Raw genomic sequence first — 27,299 nt, forward strand, 5'->3', positions numbered from 1 at the left:
AGGGGGGGGGGGGTATATTTCATTGTCTTTTCTTACCACGGATAGAACTGTGGGTGTGAATAAAATATATACCGTGTCCTGGGTGCATCAAGCTGAAGTGGATATTGCTATGAAAGCAACAGTCGAGGAGGTTAATCTTGGCTGGTTGGAGTTAAAAAAGGCAAATATTTCCGTTTGTGCCCTCCTGCCTTTCTCAGCATTGGTTGTCAATCCAGAAGCTTGTTATCCTTACAAGGCATCAGTTTGTTTGGCTGATCTCAGCAAGGTTTTCTTCTCCAAGTAGAACTATAATTGCTATAATTCTACTGTATCATTTGGATCATTGCAGTATTGTTGTTTTCTCTCTCTCTTTCTCTCCCCCTAACACTGCAATAACGCGCTCCAGTGTTAAATTAGCAGGTTGCAGGGGGAAAAAAAGACCGTAAATGAATGAAAGTTTGTTAAAAAAAATAAATAAAACAACAAAGTGACTTGGCAAAGGCAAGATCGCATCGCCGAGGATCCTCGCGCGCAATCAGGGCTCATTGTCTCTCCTGCTATTGGCTCCCAAATTGGCCGGCAGGCTCCAAATGAAGTTTATCTCCATTGTTTAAATACATGTTTGGAAGAGGTTGAGCTAAATGTGGGGGGACCCAGGCAGAGCGGGGCTGCTTGAGCCCCTTCCGAGCATTTTGCACGATACAGTAAAGCATCTCAAATGAAGGTGTTTCAGGTTCACGCGACGCCACGTACTCCAAATCGCTCCAGTTTGGAGATTTAGAACCAGTGCCTTAGTGCACGTTTCTTGCAAGTGTCAGTAAAACAACAACAACAACAACAAAATGCGCCATAAACGTAACCTCTGCAACACATTTCCCCCTTTTAAGGAACAGGGTTTCTTAGACTCACCTATAAACATTAAGTCCAAATGGTGTAGACAGCCCCAATTTGTACAAAAACAACAGATTTTTTACAGCTTTATAATCTCATGCAGGTTGCAATATTAAATTTGTCATTTTCATTTTAGTTATTGATCGTGAAAGCGGATAAAGCCGATTTTTTTTGTCAGATAACAGGGTATCAATCAGACAAGCAATCAGGGAGAACAAGCCAGAAGTGTTCTATACCCATGCACTTAAAGTGTAATTTATTTGCTTATTAGTAGAGAGAGAGAGGATACATTAACATGTTAACAAAAATTAGAAAAAATAAAAGCAGGAGTTCTCTTTTGCTCGTTTATGCAGCCCACTAATTCTTCTTTTATAATGACCGTTCAACACATTATTTTATATATATATATAATACAAGAAATGTGCAAAAGTATCCTTCATTAAAAAAAAAAACTAACCAGTAAAATCCGGTCAGTCAGTAACTAAGTTGCTCGCAGGTGCTGTATCAGTTATCTGTACGTTTAATACCTAATTTCTAGGTTTGTTTTTTATTATAATTATTATTGACATGACGCTCAAGAATAGCAACAACTAGGAAGGGATAAATAGAGCTTTTTGAAGTTGTGGCATTGAATCGTGACAATGATCGTTCGAGGGTGTATGTGAAAATGTGTCTGGTGCCAGGATCTCTTCTCTCCCGAGTTAAAAAGACTTTCCTTCCAAATTGCGTTCTCACTCCAGACACAAGCATTTCGGAGCGACGATTAGAAAAATAAAAACTAACAGGCAAAGCGAACAGAAATACTCCTTCAGTGCAACACAAGGAGGAAATCTAGCTTGTCAGAGACATTTCATAAAGGGGGTCAGAAACTGGTTATTGTATTTTAGTCACACGTATTTATCATTAAAATGTAGCTTTGTGTAAAAATGATGTGATCGCATATTCATTGATTGTGTACAAGTCCTGAACACCCAGCCCCGCCTATGTATTTTTAAAAGGCATAAAATAAGAGGAAATAAATGTCATGTAGAGCCTTTATGTGCCCGACAGCTCTGGGGAATAATGTCTGACTTGATGGTTACTTTATTTATAAAGTCAGACATTATTTCCAAGGCCTGTTATTATATATTATATACATATATTATTATATATTATATAATTAAATCATATACACACTTCTTATTTACAATTTGCTCTGTTTAAAGAATCTCAGGTGAAGGATCCCGCATGAAAACTCTGTCTTGAGGACTGTGAATGTGTATGATTAATAGGAAAAATAGAGCTGTCTCCCACCCAGCTCTCGAATAAGTGAATCATCTAAGTGTGCGAATGAATTATTTTAGGGTGACAAAGAAAACAAAAGCGAGATCCCTCCAACGTGTCTCGTGTGTTAGTAGGATGGGAACTGTAAATGCACATTTTATCAGGAGACGCACAGATAATTAAAACATGCCAATTAAAATCGAACCTCAACTGTATAAACAGTGAACTTCAAATTCTGCTTGGGATGTAAATGCGATCGCTCGGTCAATGAGCACGAAAAGAAAATCCCAGACGTCTTTCAGCAGCAAAGATGTGTTTAAAGTGTCTGAGAAAATGTGTGCTTAAACCCAGAGAGGGAAGGAAAAGGTAAGTGAGAAGCGAACGAAACCTTCTGGGTTTGAAAGTCCTGCACCTTCCCCGGGGATCTAGTGGTTCAGTTACCAACACTTCATGCAGCTCAAATTGTGTATTAAATACTTCTGCCAAGGCAGCCCCGGAATGTCTATCACACATTAGCATTTGAAAGAGTTATCCAGATGTTTATTACAGTAAAAATCCCAATTATGAATCCTTGTATTTTTAAATACGGACTGTAAGCGATTCAAGTGTGTTCCTTTGTAAAACGCTTTTCCTTTGACACATTCAATGAGGGAGACCGGGAAGGAAGAAAACCAGACATGGATTTCTTTCTTCTACACCACCGCCCCCCTCCTTCCCTTGGCTTTTCCTCTTTGCTTTTCGCTTGGCCCTAGCCTGTACTGCAGACATCAGCAAGGAGATAGCGAGTTTTCTGGATACAGCATTATCTCACCGGTCTTTGGAATTACCATTGTAGGTATCAGCTCTATTGTCAGACTCCTTTGCTAGATCTAAAACGTCCGCCCTTTCACAATGATCTCAATGTCATGGGACATTGCTGGGTTTCCAGTTTAAAGGGAGATAAGGGACACTTTAGTCCTTCTGTTTCCAAGCTGAAGAGCCAGATGGAAAGTCAATCGCAAATATGTTGATCCAGGTCTCTATTCTTATTCTCACAATTCCTTCCAATTAAATTGCTGTTTTATCTCAGGTCAACCATGGAAAATGAAGGATTCGTCTTCCAGGGCACCCATCCCCTCCCCAAGAATATAACTTTTATAAACAATTTTACATATAGCAATTAAAGAGAAATTGGCTGTCTCGTGTCTCCTGACATTGGCTTTTTATGTGTCTTTTCGCCATCACCCAAGCCGTGTTGCCATCCACATACCTCCTTTTCTGCTGTTAAAACAATAGTCAAGCGTAACTAGCAACAGATAGGTAACAGATCTGCAACAAGTGCGAGCTCATCTGTGTTAGCCCAGCGAAAGTACCTTAGCAGCATTATTTTATTTTCAAACGACTCCTCAAAACATGCTTTGATATTTGAAACCATTCCATACCCCAGTAAAGAAGAACGTGTCAGCTGGAGATGTTCTGAACAGTTTTGAAAGCAATAACTGAACCTCGCATCCTCGTTGTGTAATAACTCGTACCCCTCTTTCCCTACCTCCCCCACCCAGTAATTTAGAATTGTGGGAAACAATATCTTTGACAGACACCCCCTTTCCCGGCCGTGAGAGGTATGGGGGTCAGTCGTGGCAATAGCTGCGGAGAGATGGAGGACTAGGAGGGCAGGGAGCGAGGGGTTTGGACTCGTTTTCTGGGTGACAAGGCGAGGTGGAAGTGAACACTGCTCCCAGGGAGGTGCCGAGGAACTTTTCCGCGCTGGTGCTGATCCCCTAGTGATCCAAACCGGGCTTTGCTCCGCGCTGGAAGCCTGAAGCGGCCCTGCCTCTGGCGAGAGCCAATCAGAGGGCGGCTCCCAGCACGTGGAGGAGAGGGACTCAAGAGCAAAGCAATTGCAGCTCACTACACTTGTTACTAGTGTCCTGAGCAGGAAGAGGGGCGAGTGGAGCCGCTGGTGGGGGGATTAAAAAACACTCCAGCCCAAGCAACAACAACAACAAAAACCCAACAACCAAAAAAACCAAAAAGCCAACAACCCAGCCCCACACACACGCAGCCAGCCAGCCAGCCGGCCGAGCGAGGCAGCTCCTTACCGAAGGGAAAGCCAAAGCCATGAGCAATCAATACCAAGAAGAGAGCTGCTCTGAGAGGCCTGAATGTAAAAGTAAATCTCCAACTTTACTCTCCTCCTACTGCATAGACAGCATCCTGGGCAGGAGGAGCCCCTGTAAAATGAGATTGCTAGGAGCTGCTCAGAGCCTGCCTTCTCTGTCTAACAGGACAGAACAGGACAAGGCCGTGCAAGGTAAGCAACAAACGGCGGGTTGCAAGCAAAATCAGCTGGAAAAAAAGAAAAGTAAAAGTGCGGCTGGGAGGGAAGGGAAGGGGAGGGGGGGGAGACCCAAAGAAGCAGCTCTATAGGCCTGTTAACTGCAAAGCCATTCAGCGCTCTAACCCCTGCTGGATCGCTCCCAATCTCGCTCGCTCGTTTTCGATCGCTCTGTCTCACACCGGGAGCATGTAGTTTGGTCATAAAAGTAATATATTTATAGCGATCGGCTTATGTAAGCGAGAGGTCAGAAATAGCAGTTGCTGTTGGGATTAGCTCACCCCACCCCCTTCCAGCGTGTGGACAGGGGCTCTCAGAGCGGCGGAGACCCTGTAATTCTGGGGCTCTGAGGGTGTTCCGCAGTGGGGGAGCATTGCCATTGGCTTGGGCGGATTTGGTTTAACGCGATCGTATCTTCAGTTCCGATTCTTCTTCTTTATTATTAATTTGATTTTACTAAAGCTTAGACCAGAGTAAACTCCTCACATTGCATGGTACCGGGCTGGAACTGCTGGAAAACTGCGGCTTCCTTTTGCGCTGTTCTTAGCCTGATAGTTCATCGTTCTTGTTGGGGATTTACCATTCGTGTCAGAAGTGAACACTATTATATTCGTACCCTAGCTAAACCGGATTCAATATTTGTCAATAGTTTTATTTATTGAGACTCAGTATCGTTAAAGAAAAGCTGGACGGGGTGTGTGTGTGGAAATCATGCCTATTTGTTGTGTAAAACATTTTTCTGATCTCCTGTATCAAGTTCATGCTTGCTTTTGAGCAAGAAAGGGACTTAATAATTCACAACCAAATCACATTTCCTATCTCTTTTCGCTTAGGGCAGTTTCTTCCCGCTCTAGGGCGGTTTAACCTCTGGGGAGATCATTCACAGCAGCGGGTTTTCTTTCTCCTTGCCAAATAAACTTGCGATTTAGAATAATAGGCTTGTTTGACACGTAAAATATCCATTGAACACCGTTAGGGCAACGGAAACGAGACGAGCTAGAGCATGTCGGCCTTTGGGTTTTCCCCCCAGGTTCCCCAGGGCTATTTCAGACTCTGATGGCAGCACGAAGCCCTTGGGTTAAAAGGGAAATGTGTTCTGCAAAGGGGGGGGGGGGGGGAATAACCGGGCCGGGGAAGGGTTTGTTGAGCCCGCGCTACAGCCGGTGCCTGTTATCGGGCAGGGATGAGTGATGGTCGCTTTATGCCACCGGCTGCCCGCTACAGGAGAGAAGCGGGCGGCTACACTGGGATGGACCGGTGGCAACTTTCTAGCCGGACTCCGGACGGGTGGGGAGCCGAAGGGGCCGGTATGGTTTCAAGCTGACCATGGTGGGGGTCTCCCGCCGGCTGGGGACGGGGCTGGTGTCCCCGGGAGCCCCCCGGCTGGTGCCTTGCCCTGCTTTGCTGCCGCGCCTGCCCTGACCCGGTCTCTCTCTCTCTCTGTGCCCCGGCGGGCTGTGTGTGTCTGTCTCCCGGCAGGATCCCCCAAGGGGAGCCCCACGTTCGAGCCCGCCGAGCTGCACCTGCCCCCCAAGCTGCGCCGCCTGTACGGGCCCGGAGGGGGCCGGCTGCTGCCGGGGGCTGCCGGGCCGCGGGCGGAGGGGGCCGCCGCCCCGTCCTGGGACACGCTGAAGATCAGCCAGGCGCCCCAGGTCAGCATCAGCCGCAGCAAGTCGTACCGGGAGAACGCGCCCTTCGCACCCCCGCCGCCCGCCCTGGACGAGCTGGGGCGCCCCGAGGAGAGGCCGGGGCCGGCGGCCGCGGGGGTGCCCGACGAGGAGGAGGACGAGGACGAGGAGCTGCTGGAGGAGGAGGAGGAGGAGGACGAGGAGCTGGAGGAGGAGGACGAGGAGGAGCTGCTGGGGGAGGCCGGCGGGGGGCTCCTGAAGGAGCCCAGGCGCGGCGCTGCTCCCGCCACGGGGCCCGACGGTGGGGAGCTGTCCCCCAAGGAGGAGCTGCTGCTGCACCCAGAGGACGCCGAGGGCAAGGACGGCGAGGACAGCGTGTGCCTGTCGGCGGGCAGCGACTCCGAGGAGGGGCTGCTCAAGAGGAAGCAGCGGCGCTACCGCACCACCTTCACCAGCTACCAGCTGGAGGAGCTGGAGAGGGCCTTCCAGAAAACCCACTACCCAGATGTCTTCACCAGGTACAGGCTGGGGGAGGAGGGTTGATGATCGCAGCCTGCCCGGCTGGGCACAGGGCCCTTCCCACCCCGCAGATCAGCTGCCACAGCTCCCCTGTGCTCAGAGGCAATTCCTGGGGCTGGCTGGCTGATTGGAGAAGGCGCCTTAGCGTTTCTTTCTCACACACACCCCTGAGTTTCTCTGCTGGCCACAGTCACCAGGAGTTTCCTCTTGGTCTCACCCGGGCCTTTCCTGAATCCCCCTTGGATCAGCTGGGAAGAGTTTTCTCTCCCCCTCCCCCCAATCAGCTTTAGAGGCAATCTCTAGTATAGAAATTGCTGCTCTGCTAGTGGCACAGGAAAGGAGAGAAACTTCTGCGATTAGTTTGTCTTCACTGCAGAGCCAGTTGGCCACAGGCAGGTAGTATCTGTCCCGCTCCTAGCTAAACCACATAATGTTCTATTTTTATCCTATGCCTTGATCCTTCTTCAGATCTACCAACAAGCTTGCTGGGTATCAATTACGCTTTTCCCAGTGCAAACTGGAACCCTGCCCTGTACAGGGAAGTCCTGTAAAAAAGATCAAAGTATTCCAGCTTTGAGTTCTTAGAATATTTAACTAGATAATAGCTCCGCTAAAATACTGTGTGTAATATGTTTAACCTCTGCATATGGATATGTGTAGAGAGATACAAACTTAGATCGGAGTCAGAGAGGGGTGGGGGTGATATTCTCGTACACATAGTAGGGTCTGTTGTTGTTGCTTATACACTTTATCTACAGCTCATTTACTATTCTTGCCCAGAAACACAGAGAGGAATTTTCGAATAGGAATTAAGTGTATCTTGTGTTTGTTTACAGTTCTGACGGGCTCTTTCCCATTCTCCTCCTTTTCACACACACCACTCCATTCTCCTTGCCCAGAAACTCGTTTGATTTACGCTTCCCCCCCTTCCCCTGAATAGTGAAGTCAGATCCCGAGGAGATCGTGTCAGACGGAGAGAGAAAAAATGAGAGCGTAATCTCTATAGAACGTTAAAAACACAATCATACCCCCAATTTCATAGATGAGCTATACTACACTCACCGGTGTAACTAAAAGAAGGAAAATCAATCCTTTTTTTTTTTTGAACAAATAAAGCAATGCGGCGTGGAAACGCTTAACTGTGGTACCCGGGGTGCACTTATGCTCTGCTGCAGCTAACATATTTCTGCTGCCTCCAGACAGCAACGAAACTCTTTCCCCAGAAGACATAATGTATAACACCTTTAACAGTCCAGGGCCTTCCCTGCGGTTTTGCGCTGCCTGAATACTGCAGAGCTGCGCTCCAGAACGGGTAGTTTAGCTACAATATCCTGGAGGGAAACGGGAAAAATCCAACAGGCCTTTTTTTACTGCTGTTGTTGTTGCTTCTGCGGTTCCTGAGCCTTTTCTCTGGCTGGGTATTAAAACAGAAAGCTTCCAGCCGGCTCGGAGACTTGAGTTAAAATGTCAGGCGCTTGTTGTGTAGCGAAAGGGAAGGCGGCTCGTGTTTGGCTTCCCTCGGGCTCGAGGCTTTGAAAGTTGCAGGTGAGGCTGAGGGATCTGAAAGAAAGCAGGCTCTTTGCAGCCCAGGGTCCCTTGGCCAGCCCAGCTCTTTCTTTTTAGCGGAGGGAGATCCAATTATGCTCTGAGCTCTCATATTTTAGGTAAACAGATTATGAGCAGTTTTATAACATCTTAATGGTTTCCGATTTGCCTTAATTATTGCAATAATAACTGCAATGAAGGGGTAGGGTTTCAGCTAAATTGATTCCCCCTGTGATGTGTAGAGTTTGCGGTGGGCATTGGAAACACCAAGCGTTTAGTGGGTTTGAAACTAATTAGTTTTTAAGGCACACACTGAACTCTAAATCCCAGGCACAGCTCGAACGTGACGGACGAAGATAATTGCGGAATGGCCTGACCCGGGGGTGACTTCGCCCCCTTTGCTCTCTACCATCTCCTGATCGCTTGCGGAGGGGAAACGTGTAATAAGCCTTTTCCCTACTTTGCTACACGGGCTGCGGGTGTTGCAAGCAGACGGGGTGTGAGCACTGGGAGCCAAATTGTGCGCAGACTTCAGCCTGCGGCTCCGGGTATTGGGCTAGGGCTGCCCCTGGATACGCCCCTGGTAGGGCTCCATGGGCCATGTGGTGGGTGCGCTGTATTTGTGCTCAGACCAGGCACACGGCAGGGGGCTCGATCCCGCTCCCATTCATGTGCCCCGGAGCTCGGCCATTGACTCGAGCCCCCCGCCCGGCCGGGATCTGGGGACGGGGCAGAGCTGCCCTAGCTGCTCTGCGCCCCCGCGGGGAGTCTCACGGCGCGGTGTGTCTGTGTGCTTGTTTCCCTCTCAGGGAGGAGCTGGCCATGCGGCTGGATCTGACCGAAGCCCGAGTGCAGGTGAGTCCGGGCGAGAGCTGGGTCGGGTGAATAGGGGCCTGCGCGGTCTCCCTACCCCGCGGAGAGCCGGTGGATGCCCGCGGGGCCGTGGCCAGCTAAGCCCAGCAGCGGCCGCTGGGACTGGACTCACTCAGCCCTGCGCGGGTGGGTTGGAAACTATCCCTGTTGCCTTCGCCAATCCTGCGGGGTGTTCTCCAGAGGCACGCTGGAGAGGGTCGGGGGTGGGGGCTGGCCCCTGGGGTCAGTGTGGTGGACAGGGGAAAGACCGGAGGCAGCTGATATCCCCTCCTCCCACAAAACCCCCAACCGACCCCAATAATCAGCAGGCGAAACCCAGTTGGATTAAAATCGCCCGGCCACGCGGGGTTTTGGTTGTTAGACAAACCCGCTCTGCTCCAAGCAGGTATTTGGCCGTGATTAAATCTCCAATCGGGCTTCATAAAAGCCCACTTAGTGCTAGAACAAACAGGGCCATTTGAAGGCGAAATGTTGTTTGATTTCCTCTCCGCCTGCACAAGGGGCTGGCTAATGCTATTTGATTTCCCATTTTTGATAGCAATAAGACCGCATTGATCTAATAGTGAGTGAGTGCAATGCTATTAAAGGTGTTTGCAGCCCCATACCAGAGTGCATTTCCTAACCCAAGTCTCATAACCAAAGAGACGATAAACATTGGGATGCCCTGATTGCCAACAGAAAACAGATGTCTCTGGGTCTGAAGCTGAGCAAATCACTTTACAGTTAAAATCAGGCGCTGATAAAGCATAATAAATTCCATATGGCTCATTTAATACACAACAGCTTCTTGCATTAGAGGGGCTAATGATGAGATTTGTCCCCTCCTTTCTGTTGACACATTTCTCCATTGTCAAACAGAGATGTGACAGCAAATCAGTATTTTCAGCTCAGGGGAACAAGTCGTGGGAAAGTTAAATAACTTTTAAAAAGAAAGACACCCCCTTTCTCTCTTCTCCTATTCACTGGAGAAGATGTAATTAAGGGAATATGAATTATGAGAGCCCCTTCGTTTACCTTTTGGGTGTACTCAGACTTATTAATTCAATAATGGGGAATTGCAGTGGGGACAGCTTGCTAATTGAGTTTTAGTTGGTAGAGACGATCCGCTTGTAGAAGATTTTGGCTTCCTTTAAGGACATCATGTCTCTTCATACGTACGTCTACACATAGCATCGTTGCCTTTATTCGTTTAGCTGCTGTAGAGATGGGGTTTCATAATGTTCTGCCAAACGTGAGCTATATTTAAAGGTGAAAATTCAACCCCCACCGCGCCACAAAATTAACAGATTATGTCTCTTTCAAAGGCTCTCCTTTAATGTGTGATATTTATACTTTGATATTAAGCGAACGTTTTCCGTTCAAATGTGGTGTTTTATTAATCTCTTCTGTTTCAAAGAACAAGCACATTTTGATTAACGAACGTTTAGGGTGAGATTGCAATTCCGTGGCTGGCTAACAAAGTCATGTAAACTAAATCCTAAGAGTACAGCTGGGACATGCATATTATTCCTTCAATAGCTTCGCGATTTTTTTTTTAAATATTACATTTTACTTGCAGTCACGATTTTGTATTGCTTTTAATCTTTAAAAACCTGAATGAGCCTAAAATGATACCATTTGTAAATATTAACTTCAGTGAAAGATACCATGCAGATCTTAGTGTGGGTGTGTGTATAGATCACATCATAAAAATAATTTAGTTCTAGTGGGAATTAATTTTTAGAACATTTGACTACAGCAGTAATGTTTCAGTTAAAATGTCCATAAAAGAAAGCATTATTGTATGCTGCCAAAACCACCACCATGCTGTCAAGTATTTAAATTAAAACGTTTTACTCTCCACTCAAACCAGTAGGATTCCTCTGGAAAATGGATACATGTTAGCTGAAAAAGAAACTTCCGAATATTGTACATGTTTTCAGAGAATCATTATACTGTGTGTTAAATGTTACGTATATTCAGAGTATTCAGTACACACGTGTGTGCTTATTTATACCTGTGAAACGTAAACCCGGAGATGAGGTATTATTTATATACTATATAGCATAAGTAACCATATTAAGGATAAAAGGCTTAACGGGTCAGCTCCACCCTAGCCTCATACTTTCTTCCAAAGAGGCAATCACTTTACCAGCAGGGTAAATATATAAACCAGGAGAAGGTGATAAAAACGCTTCCGTGAAAGGTAACCATGCACGCCCACTTCAGGGGTTGTTTAATCCTGTCCTAATGTGCGAGTTATTTGACCAACCCGGGCCATTTATTACTCCATGTAATAACAACGAAGTCCCCCCCCGCTCCAAATGTTACCTAGATCAACTGCCATTTGTAGTCTAAAATCCTATCCAGTTCTGACCTCCTGCCTGCTGAGGGTTTGGGGTAGAAATGCTCGAGACCTGTCCGGAAAATGTATCATGTCTGCTGGGCAAAACATTTGGAGACGAGGCCAGAAATATTAAAACCAATTTTCTTTTGGATTTCAGGTATGGTTCCAGAACCGTAGGGCTAAATGGCGGAAGAGGGAAAAGGCTGGGGCTCAGACACACACCCCAGGTTTGCCTTTCCCTGGTCCCCTGTCAGCAACTCACCCACTCAGTCCATACCTTGATGCTAGTCCTTTCCCTCCTCATCACCCAGCTCTAGACTCCGCCTGGACTGCTGCTGCAGCAGCTGCTGCTGCCGCCTTCCCTAGTCTACCTCCTCCACCTGGTTCTGCAACTTTGCCACCAAGTGGGACTCCGCTAGGCCTCAGCACTTTCCTGGGCGCAGCTGTATTCCGGCATCCAGCCTTCATCAGCCCTGCATTTGGCAGGTAACACGTTCAGCGTTTACCATTTGCAAATGCGGTGTATAGTATAACCAGTACAGGGGGTGGAGGTTGGGGAGGAGAAAGTGTGTGCCATGGAACATGGCTTTCGGGAGCCACGGCTGCCTACTACAATCCAACTTGTGTGCAATTAACGCAGTTCTCTTGCCTGGATTAGTTAGGCACCTCTTAGTTGAATTTGCACTACAGATTATTCATGGGGAGGAAGGACAAATGAGGGGAAATGGCAGAATTCCAAGCACTTGACGTCTGCATGCTACAACCTGACTCATTAATGTACAGTGCTCAGAGTCTCCGGTGGAGGTTAATGTTATTAGAACTGTCTTGAAAGAGTAACAAGAAAGTTTTCGAAGAGTTGCTATGATGTGAGGCTGGTGGCAGTGGGTCAAGAAGGAAAGGTAACTTCTCACCCTGAGCTGGTCTCCCTCAAGCGACTTGGTGACAATGATGCTTCCCCGGTAGAGCTGGATGAATAATTTGTAGCGTGTAATTTGATTAATTTTGTCTCTTTTGCTGTTCAAAATTGTCCTCGAGCAGCCTATCGTTTTCTTGAACGTCTTAGTTATTTAAAACCATTCACAGAATTATAACCACTCTGGGTTGGTAGATCTCTCGCAGGCAGTTCATTGTGGATTATTTGATATTCGAAATTCGAGCTGTGTTGGTTAGTGTTGATTGGACGCACAGGTCACATGTTACGCTTCGGTTCCCTGACTAGATGAGGGTAACGCTTAGAATCAGATTGTCACCATGAATATTCACGTCTACTAATTCAAAATCTGCTCTCTGGAAATATTCTCTTATATTTGGTTGACATTCACGGTTTCCACAAACATTCCTGCCCCTCGCATCACTCGCTAGAGTATTTGTAGCAAGGGAACACAACACCGGTGAAGCATTCAATAATTAGTAGGACTCGTCGTAAAAAATATTTTGGAGTATTTGCCCGGGTCTATTTCTCAGTGTGTTTTATACCTAAATCTACTAGTCGTGTAAGACACTGAAATAAAAGAAACGATTCACGTATATTATAGCTTCCTTTATTTAAATGAAAACCAAATGATGAACTAAAAAGTCTGTAGTTAATCACACAGACAGAGAAACAATAGAAGGATTTATTAAGTTGGAGAGAGAAGTGAAAATAAAACTGAATGTAACTGCAATGATCTCTGTTTAGGAGAACAAAGAAATAATAGATTCATCCAACTGAGCAGCCACTTTAACAAAATCGTCGGGAGGAAAATAAAAAAAAACGAAGTAAAATTAGTTTCTTAGTCTAAACCAATACAATTAAACAGTTTATGCATCAAATTGTAGTCAGTGACTCAATTTACCTAATGGAACAAGTGATGTTACAGTGCTGTCACGCCCCCTGCTTAGAGCGATGATTTCACAGTTTATCACTTCTCTTCTAGCATTAGTGCAGTCCTTCTACGGTTCCCCCCCCCTCCCCGACAACAAATTGAAAAGTGAATTGTAAAAGCTTACTAACTCAGCCTGGATAATGGACTATAAGATTAAAATAGGCATGACAGAGCAAATTCACATCCACCTTGAAATGTAGCATTTCAGTATGTATTAGGTGATTTAAAACTGTTAAATTTAACAAGTTCACCACAACAGGGATTGCCTCCCACTAATCAAACCTATCATTGTTTTGATATATATAGTATCGCTAGATTTTACCAGTAGAATTAGGGATTCTGAAGAATGTAAAAGCTTGTGTTAAACTGAGCAGTAATTGACCTTTTAAAAGGAATGTGTTCCATTCTTGCCAATGTTAATACTTAATATCTGCATCAAAGACTCAGAAAGAAAAAAAAATCGCAGCAGCCAGTATGGGAGCTTAGCATGCTAGGGCTTAGTATGTAGACCCTGATGCCTTCAAGGAACACAGTTCAATTCCTAGCCGTGATGATGTCAATAATCACATCCTTGGTTAATGGAGAGTCTGTACATCTTGATGTGCCAGTCAAGGGGGTCACTTGCACTCTTCAGAGTGACTGCTCTGGTGAGAGAAGTAAGAAAAACTAGAGGGAAGGCATTTAAAAGATTGTGTCATTGAGCCTGGATGCTAGGTTGCTGGATAATAATTGGCATTCCACTGTGAGGAAATCAACAGGAATGCCACTTCCTGCTGGTATGGGCATCAGTGCTGAGGAACGGTTAAGACACTTTGGGCATCAGGACTGTAGAACCTTTAAAAGAGGAAGATGATTGTGGAGGGGGGGAAGGGGAAAGGCAGAAATCCACTGGGGGAAAAGAGAGGAATAGTATAATGGAAGAGTTTAACGTGTGCAGCGTTTCTATTTTAAATGATAGCTAAGGAGAAAACAATCCCCCAAAGCGTTTCATTTTGGAATTCCTCTCCCTATTAAGTGTAAATCACAGTATCAACTGCTCCTGACAGTGTGCTCTAGTGTGAGCGGCTGTCACCAGCAAATCTGAGAGAATTAGACTCGCTTTTTTTTTTAATCTTTTGACTGCCAGTGTTGAGATTTTTTTTCAACGTCTTTGTCTTTTCTACATTAGTGATAATACTTCGCTGCTTAGCTCTGACATGAACTCAGAACTCTTAGTGGAAGCGAACAGGGAAGTGGGGGGGGGGGAAGGAACAGATATGACAACGCTGGTCACCTTATTCTGACAAAACAACAGCAACAGACACACGCACATAAGCTGCCTTGGTTTTGACCAAAATGTTTACTTTACTTGCAGGCTCTTTTCCACTATGGCTCCCCTGACTAGTGCTTCCACTGCTGCTGCCCTACTGAGACAGCCCACTCCTGCCGTGGAAAGTGCAGTGCAATCAAGTGGGCTATCAGATCCAGCAACAGCTGCAGCAGACAGACGGGCTTCTAGCATAGCAGCTCTGAGGCTGAAAGCAAAAGAACACGCAGCTCAGCTCACACAACTCAATATTATCCCTGGAAACAGCACAGGGAAAGAGGTGTGCTAAAATAAATACATAAATCAATAAAGGTCACCTCAGCTAGTACGAATCAAGACCAAATGGAAAAAGAGGACCAGCGATTAAGACATTGGATAGGTTCTCGGGTTAGGAACTTGAAGAAAGCAAGCATCAGCACTCACATGAGTGAACCAACATTTACAAGCTCCTGAATGAGTAACTCCTTGGCTGGTACATTTTAAAACTGTACACTACATTAATTTCTTCATTGGTCATTAGACAAAAAGAGCTCCCAATAAGATATTATATTCTATAGAATTAAAGTTACATCCCTCCCCCCCCCCCTTTTTTTTTCTGGACATCTGGCTAAATAAATACATAAATTGCAATTAAAAAAAAAATACCTAAACTTCCCACACAGCTTCTTAAAATAACATCTTAGGATGTTAAGTTGGTCTATCAGGAGCACTGGAGAACTATTTTACATGTTATTGTAGCCAGCTGCATATTATCAACCAAGGATGCTGCCAGTGCAGAATGAAAGTGAATTTGATGCTGTAAGATAACCAGTGCACTTAAAGGAAAGGGGTATATCTTTTTCTTGTTATATTCTTTAACACTACACCAACCAAGGTTTTTATATCAAACCAAAGGGAAATACACTGCTAGAATATGGACTGTTTAAGTCACTAAACTGTGATTATTGATTCTGTACATACCATTGTTATAAAAAAGAACAGAGCTTTGTATATTTGAAATGTTATAAAACAATTGCACTCAGTGTAGTGTTGTAAAAGTTTGTCATTCTGTAGATTCTTACTGTGTTGTAGATATAATAGGGTTCCTAGACAAATATTTATGTACAACCCCTTTATTTAACTTATTAACTGTAGAGGTTTCCGAAACTCTAAAAAGGCAATGGTACAGTACTTTTGTGTAATGTCGTTATTGTTAACACTTTTCCTTGCTATTAATTGGAGAAGTGCCACACTCAGAAAATAAAATATATATATATAAATATATATATGTTTAACAAAAAGAATTGTGAAGGGTACATTGAAGTATATGGCATTTAATAGCGTCATTGGAAACAACCATGGAAATACCACCCGTGTAACAAATAGGGGCTATTATAACTGTCTAATAGATTGTTACCCTCAAAACTGCTGTAGGAGGAAGCTGAGATCCCTGTCTTTAGTACGGGCGGGTTTTTATTGTTTTAAGTCAACAAAATAGGAATTTCTTTAAAAAGATTGAACGTAGAATATGTTTCTAATACGCCTGCCCTAAAAATCCAAACAATTTGAAACTCGCTGAGAAGCAGAACCCTCCTACAGTGATTCGTGGCGAGGTCCAGCATGTGTGTATCTATTGTATATATTAAATGTCATACAGACTTCAAGTCGGCCCCCACGTGCTTTCAGGGCAACACCGATTTAGCCAAAGGGGAGTAGGCAAAGTGAGGGCTTGTGGAAGCAGCAGGGAGACACCAGTGCTCGAGGCCTTGCAGCTCAGGGGAACTGTTGGAAGTCAAACTTGTAGAACCTCTTGGCGAAGATGGTTGTAGCTTCATGGTAAACGCAGTTATTCCTCTACCTGGCCAGCTCCACGCACTGCAGTCTGACAAGGCCTAGCCCCATGTAGGTGTGAGCCAGAGAGGGCGGTGAGACTGGAGAGGAGTTTCAATCTGGGCCTTTACACAGGGGTGTGTGTGAGTAGGGCGTTGACACGATGTGTCCTGATTCCTGCACTGATCCGGTCGGTCCCTGCGGGTCTGGTTTGGATGCTTCCCAGGGAAGGGCTGGGGGTGTGTGTGTTACTCCCGCTGGCACTGGCGGGGAGCCAGGCTGTTCGGGGACGGACACTTGAGGATGGGGGCACCAGCAGCAGGGGAAATGCGCCGCTAAAGGTGCCCAGCGTTAGTCCCGGCTCGCACCCGGCCCCAGCGGGGGGGAACAAGCCCGGGGAGGCCCGGCGGGGTCGGGATTGATGCTGATGACCCGTGGGCAGAAACGGGTGGCAGAGCCGCAATCCGGTTCTAGGCGTCGGGGGCACAATCCGGCGCCGCGCCCCGCGCGGTTTTGCTCGTGAGGGTGGCGAGGGGGTTGGCTGCTCTCGGGCTGGGCGCGCCCCGCCGGCGGGTTTGAAGCCATCGCTTCTCCTTTGACCCTTCCCCGGAGCAGAAGCAAATCGCGTGAAATCCCCCCCCCCCCCCCACGGCTCGCAGCCCGGGCCGGCCAATGGCCGCGCCTGGCCTTGTTTTACCAGCCTCCTAATCCCGGCTCCCTCGGATGCTGCAAACACGCCCGAGCCCAAGGCCCCCTATTCTTTCTGCGCGCTCCAGCTGGAGGGAAACTCATTCCGCGCCCCAGCGTCCCCCACGCCAGCGACCCCCTGACTTCCAGCGAGGCTCCCTGGTCAACATCTGACGGGGCGCGCCTGACAAACTCCCGGCAGCTTTTCAAAGCGGCAAAAGAAACCAATTTTCTTCTCCCTCCAAACCTCCCCCAGCGCTGAATGCTGCGGGCTGGAAAGAGCCACTGGAGCGTGCTTAGAGGATTTTATGAGATTTTCCAGAATGATTTAATCTAATTGTGAGCATTATTAATGAATGGCAACCCGCTTTGGCCCGAATATCTGGGAACGCTTCGCTACAATGCCAGGGGAGCCTGACCCTCCCTCCGCCCCCCACCCCCGGCTCAACCTCAAACAAGCCTCCCCCCATATAGATTTAACAATCGCCAAAGAAATATTGACGCTTGGATGTAGCGCTAGAGAGCCGGGACTCATGGCAACCCGATTCCCTCCCAGGGCCAAATCTCCCACCATCTGTTCTCACATTTAGAAGCCAACAAGAGTTCCCAACCCAGGGTTTCCCTCACACCCTGTTCCGCTCCATGGCGGGCACAACAAGAGGTTCCAGACTACTGCAACACGCAGCGACTCTGGCAGCCTGGGGGCACGGATACAAACCAGATACAAAGACAGCTCGGCGTAGTGAAAATGACTGCGCAATGCATCCTGAGCGAAGGGCACGTTCTCTATCAGACACAACACGGGGCACATTTCATTTCTCCACCATCCAGAATTGGGCTTTGCATACGTTTTTTGTTTTATAAGGAGACGGTTGCAGTGGGACTTCTCCGAAGTAGAATTAAGAGGAAGGTAAATATTATTTATCTGATCCCCCCACCACCCCCAGTTGTATGTGGAGGTGATCACACACACACACACAGACACAGGCCACTTCGACAGACCTGAATTGTTTGTTTTTATGAACAAGCTACAGTTCCCCCAAATAACTATACATTTCACTGACAGCATTATATATACACATATATATTTTAGAGTTTTCAAATAGGTGCCAAAATTATGGGAAAAATAACGTTTGTTCCTGGACGTTATTAACTGTACAGTTTGAAGTATACATTTTTACTGCAAAGAAAAGGGAATCATTATCAAGCCATTACGCATTAAGAAATGTCATTCAGTCATTTTTATTCTTTCTGCTGAAATCTTCGTAAAAGCCCGAATCATACTTCCACAAGCAGCAATTTTGCTAATCCAGGGGGTTATTACTCTGGGCCCTTATTAGGATCTATACTACTGGCAAGCAATCCTATAACGTTCTCAAAAGAAGTTTACCTCCGTGTTATAAAACCAGTAGTGGTATTTATACTGTGCAATAATTAGTGTATTACTTGAATCCACTAACAGGTTCATTTTATCTCTGCACAAAACCTCTGGTCTGCTTATAGAAAGCTTGTGCCTCCTTTGGCGCTGTTAAAGTGGTGACAGAGTGAATGAAGGCTGGTAGCACTTTCTCCTTTTGCCTTGCCTTAATTCCCATCTCTTTCTGCTCTCATCCAATTAGTGCAGTGTATTAAGCGGTTTATCATCTCATAGTCAGCTATTGAGAGAAACAAGGCGAACACTTTGCAATAGAGCCTGCTCTCCTTTGACACCCTCAGGTACTTACATATTCCACTGTGCTATGAATAATAGAGGAAGAATAGAGCACTAATTCCCTCATCAAAGAATGCCTTGTCTGCTGCTTTGCTCAACAACACCATTCTGATCAAAAGAAAAGCAATAAAGCTTAGCATAACAAAACGAAACCTACTTATTAGCTTAGTGGTTAAATTAATGCAGAGCCGCTGCTATTCAAAACCAAGGTTTGAAAACAGCCTCCAATAACCTGATAATGCTGCCTTCGGGATGAAGGAATTTTAATCTGAAATTTGAAGCTGGCACAGATGAGTTAATCTATTAAACTGCTATAAGGAGAATTCATCACGAACTGTTCAATTAAGAAATATTTAAGGTGCTCTACAGAAGATAGTCAAATAGAGCAAAAGGGAAGATGGGCTGAAGTTTGGAATTAGCAAAGTGCATTTTGCAGTGAAAAAGGGAATTTTGGCACAGGACCAAATGGATTTGCGGTATGAATTTGTTTTTAATAACACATAAACGCCCTATGTGAAGTCTGGCTTCTTAGTTCATGTATCAACATTGCTCTCCCCAAGCTGAAAAAAAAAATAAAAAAAAAAATAAAATAAAAAAGAGAAAAAATATGTTTAACTGTAGTAGATTTGGGGGCTGCAGCAGGGAGAGGTACAAGGGAGAATGTGGAATAATTCAGCCTAGATCAGTTTCAAAATACAAGCCTGTGAACTTCAACCTTTCTCAAATTATTTACAGCACTAAATCAACTATAGCCATTTCCTATATACATAGAATATTGACAAAAATATAGAAAGATGATTTTGCATTTCCCAGCCTTTCTCCAGGGCCAAAAATAGACAAATTGCTTAGGGCTTATTAGTAAGGTAAAAGGCAGTTGTTCCTTGCCAGGAATTCAACTCTGATCTGAGATGAAGCTAAAATTGCCTGAAATTGGGAAAAGCATTCATTTCCGATTCCCCATCTGATTGTGGCTGGCTAAAGTTGCTGTAGAGGGGATTTTGTCTTTTCTGTGTCATAAAAACAGGGTTTAATCCTTCTTTTCTGTGTGATGGAAGTACAACTTTACTGGAGTTACAAAAATGGAAACTATATATTGCTGCACTCTACATAATTATTCCACAACCTTCATTTAATTTAAAACTCCCTAACCTAGTAAACTAACAGGCTATTCAACAATGATTATACAGAGACATACAAATGCCAGAGTAACCGTTTTATTTGTATATAATACTTACATGTCTTGAAGAATGTACTCCTTTTACTTTTCTAAAAATTCTACCCAGTCTCATTGGTCAAGTCAAATAATAATTTGACTGGATACAGTGAAAATCTCAAATATACATGAAATTAAAAAAAAAGACAGGCTATTGATTATTGTATCTTTCAATGGTCTCTAATTTGATTGTTTCATTTAGACAGCAGACCTTATTTTAAACCCTACACCTGAGAAATTATCTGTTATAATGATCTGACTAAATATGCTGAATGAATGCACAAGTAGCACTGCTCGATGCATCCAGATGTATGGGATAACATTGACCACAAACTGGTAACTGTTGACAAGCACACACTCATTTACTTTAGTAGGACTACTTGTGCGAGTAAAATTTGCAGGAGTTAGCCCCATGTATGAGAAAGCAAATGTATACTTAGACATACACAACATCAATAGCTACATAACAGTGTTACCCAGAGCACACTCTGGTGAAATTTTATAAACAAATATGATATAAACACATACACTCAATCACACACAATACCCTTTGATATCTAGTGGGTTCGGGCTGGTACTCTCACTATTTTCTAGCTTCAAGCCTTTTTCTTAGTTTTCATTGAACCAAACTGACCTTTTAAAAGCTGAGATGCATATACCTCTGTCAATTGTACTGTGAATTTAAAGGAATGGACTCTAATACACTGCAATAAAACGCCCGCTGCTGGCCAGTGTCAGCTGATTTGGACTGTGGGGCTGTAGGATTGCAGTGTAGATGTTCAGGCTCAGTAAGGAACACTGAGCTGTGGGACCCTCTCGCCTGTTGTGGCCGGTATATACAACAGATCCAGTCAAATTTTCTTTCACTAGAAAACTTTTATTTTTTTCCATCAAGCAGTATGACACTTTACATTTTATACTGTTATATATTTTTAAAAGCATTTTATAGTCTTGAATTAACAAATACATGACACTGTAAACTTAACATAGACTGTAATACTCATTGAAAAGTACAAACAACCTTAAATTTTTCCTCCTCCTACACAAAAGAACTTACCATTTTTATTATAATTTCTTGTCATTTCTGTTTGTCATTTTACTGGCAGTAAACAGGCAATAAGATTTGTTTATAAAACCATTAAAACTTTAGTATGGCCATAATCACTTTTATCACAAAACACTAACTTCTATTTTTTGGCTACACTGCATTGTACCCACATTTTTGTCACTGACTGTTTATATCATCTTATTTTTCTGTGGAATAAAGATAGATATCTATGCGCTTGCTCCGTGTAGCTGGTGAGCTGACTGCATATTTATTTATTTAGAATAGCAAGACATTACTTATGTTTAAGTACAAAGAAAGTACATCTAAAACAGAAAAAATATGGTTCTCTGTTTTTGGTAACCACAGGTTATAAAACTGCCATCCCTTGTTCAGTACCTTTATATATAAATCTTAAAAGTAAAGCCCCCTTCAGAAGAAGGTATTAGGACATTAGGAGGCTTTTAGGTTTAGTATTGTTTTTAATTGGTATGTTTACGATAGGAAAGTAGATAAACTATGAAAAGGCAAAACATTAGTGCTCCTACTGAGACCTCTACTAACCTCTTTTCCTGAGAGCACCTCTACTAAATACCCTGGAGCAAAGTCTAGGATCACTTACATTCCAGCAACTCTCACTGGGAATTATTCAATTAAAGCAGCAATTCCCCCACCCCCTTTTCCCTCATAGCTCTAGATACAACACAATATATATATACAAAATCAACTATTTAGGTGGTCCAGTAAATCACTATATTCTGTTTTTATCTTTACTTTTTTTTTCTCCATTGAGAAACCAAGATGATTAAAACACATCTGTCTTTTATATATGTTGAAATCAGAGTATTATTGTTTAAAATGGGAAAGCCAGAGGAAAAAAAAGATTATTGTTTCTGAAGGACAACAAACCTCTCTTCTCCCACCACTTTCACTTAATCATTGTCTTTCATTACTGGGATCTCCCACAGATTTTACTATACTGAAAGTCTGAAAGAGTTTGCTGAGGTTTACTTCAGAATAGCCACTCATGGACAGAAATTTGTCTACTGTGTTCTTCAACTTTCTGTAAACCTCTGTCTCATTTATGGTCAGCTTCCTCTTCATGCTTTCTAAAAACAAAAGAGAAGGATTAAAAGATCAAAGAGGGAAACACTTTTTCATTAACCTTTTAAAATAAGATGAAGTTAACTGCTGCCGGAGACACAAAACAAATTTTACTGCAATAGTTTCAGACTTTTTCTTTGTTCTCATCCCCCACTTACCTTTTCCAACACAATGTTTTACCCACATGTTTAGGAGGGATGTCAAAATTTTAACTCACAAAGACACTGAATCTAGTTCAACAAGGAATTAGTCAGACCATCTGTCATACCACAACTGAACTGGCGCAGCACCTCCTGTCAGTAACTGACAGGAAGTGCTGCTTGGCCAGAAATGTTGCCCAAGTGGAGGGAGAAAGTGGGGGTTGATTAGACACAACATCAGAGAAAACCAGGTGTGTGTTGTCATTGACAAATGATTATTAAAAAAAGTGGGATCATGAAACTTATCACATAGAATAGGCAGCATGTCTAGTGGTTGGAAAAGGGGATCAGGCATCTGGAGACCCAGCATGAAATTTTGGCCCTAGTGAAGTCAATGGATTTTTGCCACTGAAGTCAATGGCACCATGATTTCATCCCTTGTTCTTATTCCTATCTGTATCACTGAATCACTGAAATACCTTGGGCTGGTCTACCTCTCTGTTCCCAGGTCCCCTCATCTGGAAAATGGGAATATTAATACTTATCTATCATTGTAATGCACTTCAAGATCTTTGATGAAAGGCATTAAGTGCACACTATTAACAAAGGAGGAACTCCTCATGACCGCAACTTCCTACCCTAACATGTAAGTAAGATGAGCCTGTCGTCTTGGCCAATAGGCCTTATTTGGAAGACATCAGATTCTCTTGATGTACCAATGAATAGGCCATTCCAAAGTATTTGGTTGGCATGATATCTCTGACAAAACACATAATATTTGTTTTTTAAACACTTCATGAATTCAGTGGCAAAGCCACTTTCTTTGATATTCCACATGCCAACAATAAAACACCTGGTAAAGATCAAGTCCAACAATGCTCCTCTTTCCAAACCAGTTCCAATCATGCCCCTCCCTCTTCATAAGCCCAGGTAAATAGATAAGCCTCATAGTGTGCTTGGAAGGTCAACCAATTCAGACATGTTTGGACTAGTGGACACACAGGAAGTGGTCCCAAAGTTGAGGGTCCCTCCCTCTTTTATACGGGGGGAGCGCCAGCTGAAGCCCCTCTGCCGATCAAAACAGTGACAGTACGGCACAGGGAGATACGCAATCTCTCGAAGCAGCTCTCAAGCCATTTTGGCATAGCATAAGCAAGTATCCTGCAAGCGTCCCACACAGTTTTCCTATTACACATTATTCTTGACCTGCTAGAACCTGTCTCATTCCTTGCTGTCCTCTGAGCAGAGACTGAAGCATTTCATCACATTATTTATACTACAAAAATACCCCAAAGTACAGATTCCATGTAAAAAACCGTAAGAATAACAATTCTTTCTTAACTAGTCAGTACTGCACTTTGTGGTTTGTTAGAATAACATAAATCTTTAGGGCAGTGAGCATTTCCTAGGAGCAATGAGAGCCACATGTTTTTTGGGGACTCGGTGACTTTTCCAGTCCACCCATGTAGGGTAAGGCTAAAAAAATTAAGGTGGAGAGATGAACACATCCCATTGATCTAGCTTGTGTCCTATCCCTGGGAATGAAGAAGGACCCATATAATGTATGAGGACCTGGGAGAAAAACATTAGATAGGAGGGACAGAAAGTATTGGGGGAAAACAATCACAAATCTGGAATTTTATAAACATGTTATAAAACATCTTTGACCTTTGCAAGATTTTTCAAGGTAAGTTCACTAACTAATAATCTGATACAATATACTTAGCTTCCGGTATTATTGTTGGTTCCTCAATTCATACACTTAGCGTTTCACATTTATTTACTCAGCAACTTCCACTGAAGCCAATCTTTGCACATATTAATGCAAATTTCTTTTGTTTTAAAATTATGATAGTTAAACAGGATTAAAAGTGTACATCAACTTTTAGGTACTTTACAAACAACTCTAATGAGGACGGGTTCGGTCCCCAAAGGATTACATTTATGCTTAATTTTAAGTATGTGAGAATTTACGTGCCCAACTTTACCCACACGTATAAGTGTTTGCAGGATCAGGTCCTAAGTCATTAATATATGGAGTCTACTTGAATATAACATAGCTGAATTACTATTTGTCACTATTCAGTCAATAATCAAATTACTTTTTTCTACTGGTAAAAGATAACTTAAAATTCAGCCTAAAGAAAATGAAAAACCAGATTAAAGATTCTGTATTTTAATCAGATTTGAGTCACTATAGCATAAAACACATATAATTAACCTGGAAACACTTTAAATGTTGGGTCTAATTAAACATAACTGTGAAAAGATGCATTAAATCCTGTAGTAACTCAGTATATTGTCAAACAAAAATTAAATTAACCATAATCCTCAAGACACTAAGCAGTTCATATATTGCTAAAGTGTAAGAGATATTAAAGGATTTTACTTGTAACTGCTCATGTCCTGGCAAAACTGAGGAAACTTGTGCTTACTGTACCAACAACTGTATCATGAAGTGTCTAAAATTGAAGTTCAAAATTAAGCTAAAATAGTTTTAAAGCTTCACAGAGCCCAGGAGAGACCAAGGTGAAGTGTATCAATGTACAGAAACAGCTGCTACATATGGAAAGAGCAGGAAGACACATTAATCAGGAAAAGAACAACTAAACTGAAACAATAAAGCAATGGTGAAGTGAAGAACAAAAAACAGACACACACATCACTCAAAATCTGTCTCAAGCCATTCCACTAGCAGAGTTTCTAGCTTTTGTTCACTAGATCTAAACATTAATTGTTCACGGTAACCCTTCTGAAAATTTACATTAATTACTTTAAAAAGATTGCTAGATGGAATTTTTTTTTTTAAGGCAGAAGGGAAACGTGGAATGGGAAAGGAGAAATAAAAGTGGCTGCATTAAATTAGTGGGCGGATAATTTTAAGTCTTAATTCTAAAATACGTTATACCGCTAAATTCAGACTGCAGTTCTATCTGCAGTACAGCAATACTATGCATTTGAATGACACAAGTGCATCTGATGACTGGGGAGAACAGATTTAAAGAACTGTAGTAATACAGTGCAGGGGAAGATGAGAGAGGACACAGCTCCTGATGTGTTTACCTCCTCTGCTGATGGGATATTGACTTTTCCCACCAGGTTGGTTAGAAAGGGGACTATTTACGCTGCCACACAGCAGAGTAAGAATGACAACCAGCATCACTCTGTGCTCCTCTTAGTAAAAGACAACTGTGACCACCGTATATCACACAGTCAGTCAATACTTTCAAGTTACCATACCATCCAACTTAAAGATGCATATAAAAGCTCACATTTTCTTCCTAAATGAGAATTTAATCAATAACGAACCTAAGGCCCTCTGAGAACAAAGCTATAAACATCTAATGGAATTGCTTTTCAACACTTGGGCACAAGTATGAAAATAGTTTAATACCTAATACTATCACTTTTTTTTTTTTACATAATGTCCATATACAATGGCAAGTTTTCATTTACAATTGTTAATATTCGCGAAAATTTAATATAAATGAATATAATGTACAAAAAGCGTCAGTGTTTTATATAACGATAAAGGAAGAAATTTAAAGTTTTTAAAATAGATTTTAAAAATGGAAATTAAGATGTAATTTTGATCTTATAAAACAAAACTCAGATATCATAATCCCTAAAATAATGTAATTACTCTTGATAAATATTTCATAACCAAACTCCTTTGCCAAACATGTAGGGAGAAAATCAACTGCCCCATTCCTCATAATACAGAATGATCTTTTACTGATCCACACTATTAGACAGAAGTTCCTATAAAACTTCCCATGTATTCCTCCTCTTCCCCTTCCACTTTTCTTTTTAACTAAGTGAAGAATGCTCTTCTTTTTGAAGAGGTATCTGAATCTTATCTACCCCATAGTTGTGTGGATGGATGAAGCAAAGATGGAAATGTCTCAACGTATTGTTAAATATTTTCCACTTGCCACCCTTTACCTTCACTCTTATAAAAATGATGCACAGAGAACCTTATATTAGAAACCAAGCACTTTTGTTCTTGTCTGGAGTACGGTAAAAGGTTCTGGGCTTTACATCTACTGATTGGACAACTGGACTCTGACAGGATAATCAGAGTGAGAGTTCGTCGGCTAATAACAACACACACACAAATGTATGTGTACTTTGTGTGTGAGAAATAATATAGTTCCATGAACAAAATTTCAGATTGTCCGTTTATCTAAAAGCAAACAAAAATCCATATCCTGTCATGTACATGTGTTAAGGATTCAGTAGATCACACATGTACAATGTCACGTCTAATACTTTTATCTGAAAAAACATACTAAATTCAAAACCATTAGGAACTGAAAATTTTTATATCACCTACTGGTTATTATATTTTAATTATAGCAAGTTTAGGCACACAGGCAGCAGTCTCCGTTGCAAATATCTATGTTTCATTTATTTCTGTGCAAAGGTAGCAAACAACAGTCAGTCATAATTGGTTCTGTCAGATGTTATACAGTCAGTCATAATTGTCTCTGTCTAGAGGTGTGTCAATTTACTGCAAGTTAAATAAATATTCTGTCAATTATGAAATCAGGTAATGTGAGTCATTTTTTAATTGCATTCCCCCCCCTTTCTAATACACAGCACCCCATCCTTACAGTTAACCTTAGCTTTGCCGTTTCTGCAATGTCACTGCAAAACAAAAAAATAGCAGTAAAGAAAAAAAGGTATCATTCGACAAAATCTTTGCTTTTTTGTTTCTAATAAAAAATAGCAAGAAGCTGTGCAAAGCCACAGATTACTAAGTCTACATGGTGTTGTTCTTCTTAGATATCCATTGGTGACACCAGTTTCTTAGTTTGTACACACAGACCAACTAGATCTCAGCCACAAATGATTTCACAGGACAGACACTTTGTTTTTTGGACCAAAAGGAGCTCAGAACCCTCCCCAACTTTGACCACTGGCATGCCATCTGCTAAACAACATATGTTTTTCAGGGCAGGGGATATGCCTGCCTTCCTCTATGTTCTGGAATGCACTTTTTACATTTTGGGTGTTAATATGAGCCTAATAAATTATAAATTAAAATAATTCTAGTATTCTTATAATGGAAGACT

The 27,299-nt window shown here is 43.0% G+C and overlaps 2 protein-coding genes across 5 annotated transcripts in view; one reads left to right on the forward strand and one right to left on the reverse strand.

The window, feature by feature from the left end:
- Positions 1-4,016: 4,016 nt before the first annotated feature.
- On the forward strand, positions 4,017-15,682 carry ARX (aristaless related homeobox). Of its 2 annotated transcripts, XM_042859087.2 has the most exons (6): positions 4,017-4,426; positions 5,930-6,596; positions 8,952-8,997; positions 11,499-11,568; positions 11,653-11,827; positions 14,561-15,682. In XM_042859087.2, exons 1-6 carry the CDS (start codon positions 4,234-4,236, stop codon positions 14,799-14,801), a joined length of 1,392 nt encoding a protein of 463 aa, XP_042715021.1. In that variant the 5' UTR covers positions 4,017-4,233; the 3' UTR covers positions 14,802-15,682. The 2 variants fall into 2 exon arrangements, with proteins under 2 accessions (XP_042715021.1, XP_023962659.1); XM_024106891.3 differs by having other exon boundaries at positions 11,499-11,827.
- A 5,106-nt stretch (positions 15,683-20,788) lies between these two features.
- POLA1 (DNA polymerase alpha 1, catalytic subunit) overlaps positions 20,789-27,299 on the reverse strand; it is a 349,978-nt gene continuing 343,467 nt past the window's right edge. For 2 of the 3 annotated variants that reach the window (XM_065579286.1, XM_065579280.1), the window contains one exon: positions 20,789-22,086. In XM_065579286.1, coding sequence (XP_065435358.1) covers positions 21,914-22,086 — 173 coding nt within the window. In that variant the 3' untranslated portion in view covers positions 20,789-21,913. The remainder of the gene's footprint in view (positions 22,087-27,299) is intronic. The other variant, XM_065579281.1, reaches the window with a different exon arrangement.

This window comes from Chrysemys picta, chromosome 1 (genome assembly GCF_011386835.1).
Source record: "Chrysemys picta bellii isolate R12L10 chromosome 1, ASM1138683v2, whole genome shotgun sequence".
NCBI lineage: Eukaryota > Metazoa > Chordata > Testudines > Emydidae > Chrysemys > Chrysemys picta.

Excerpts from the sequence above, each read along its gene's own strand:
- ARX (XM_024106891.3), top strand. The coding sequence starts at position 4,234 with ATGAGCAATCAATACCAAGAAGAGAGCTGCTCTGAGAGGCCTGAATGT. Across the intron at positions 4,427-5,929 it reads ACAGGACAAGGCCGTGCAAG|GATCCCCCAAGGGGAGCCCC; the intron begins GTAAGCAACAAA and ends GTCTCCCGGCAG. Across the intron at positions 8,998-11,498 it reads TGACCGAAGCCCGAGTGCAG|GTATGGTTCCAGAACCGTAG; the intron begins GTGAGTCCGGGC and ends TTTGGATTTCAG.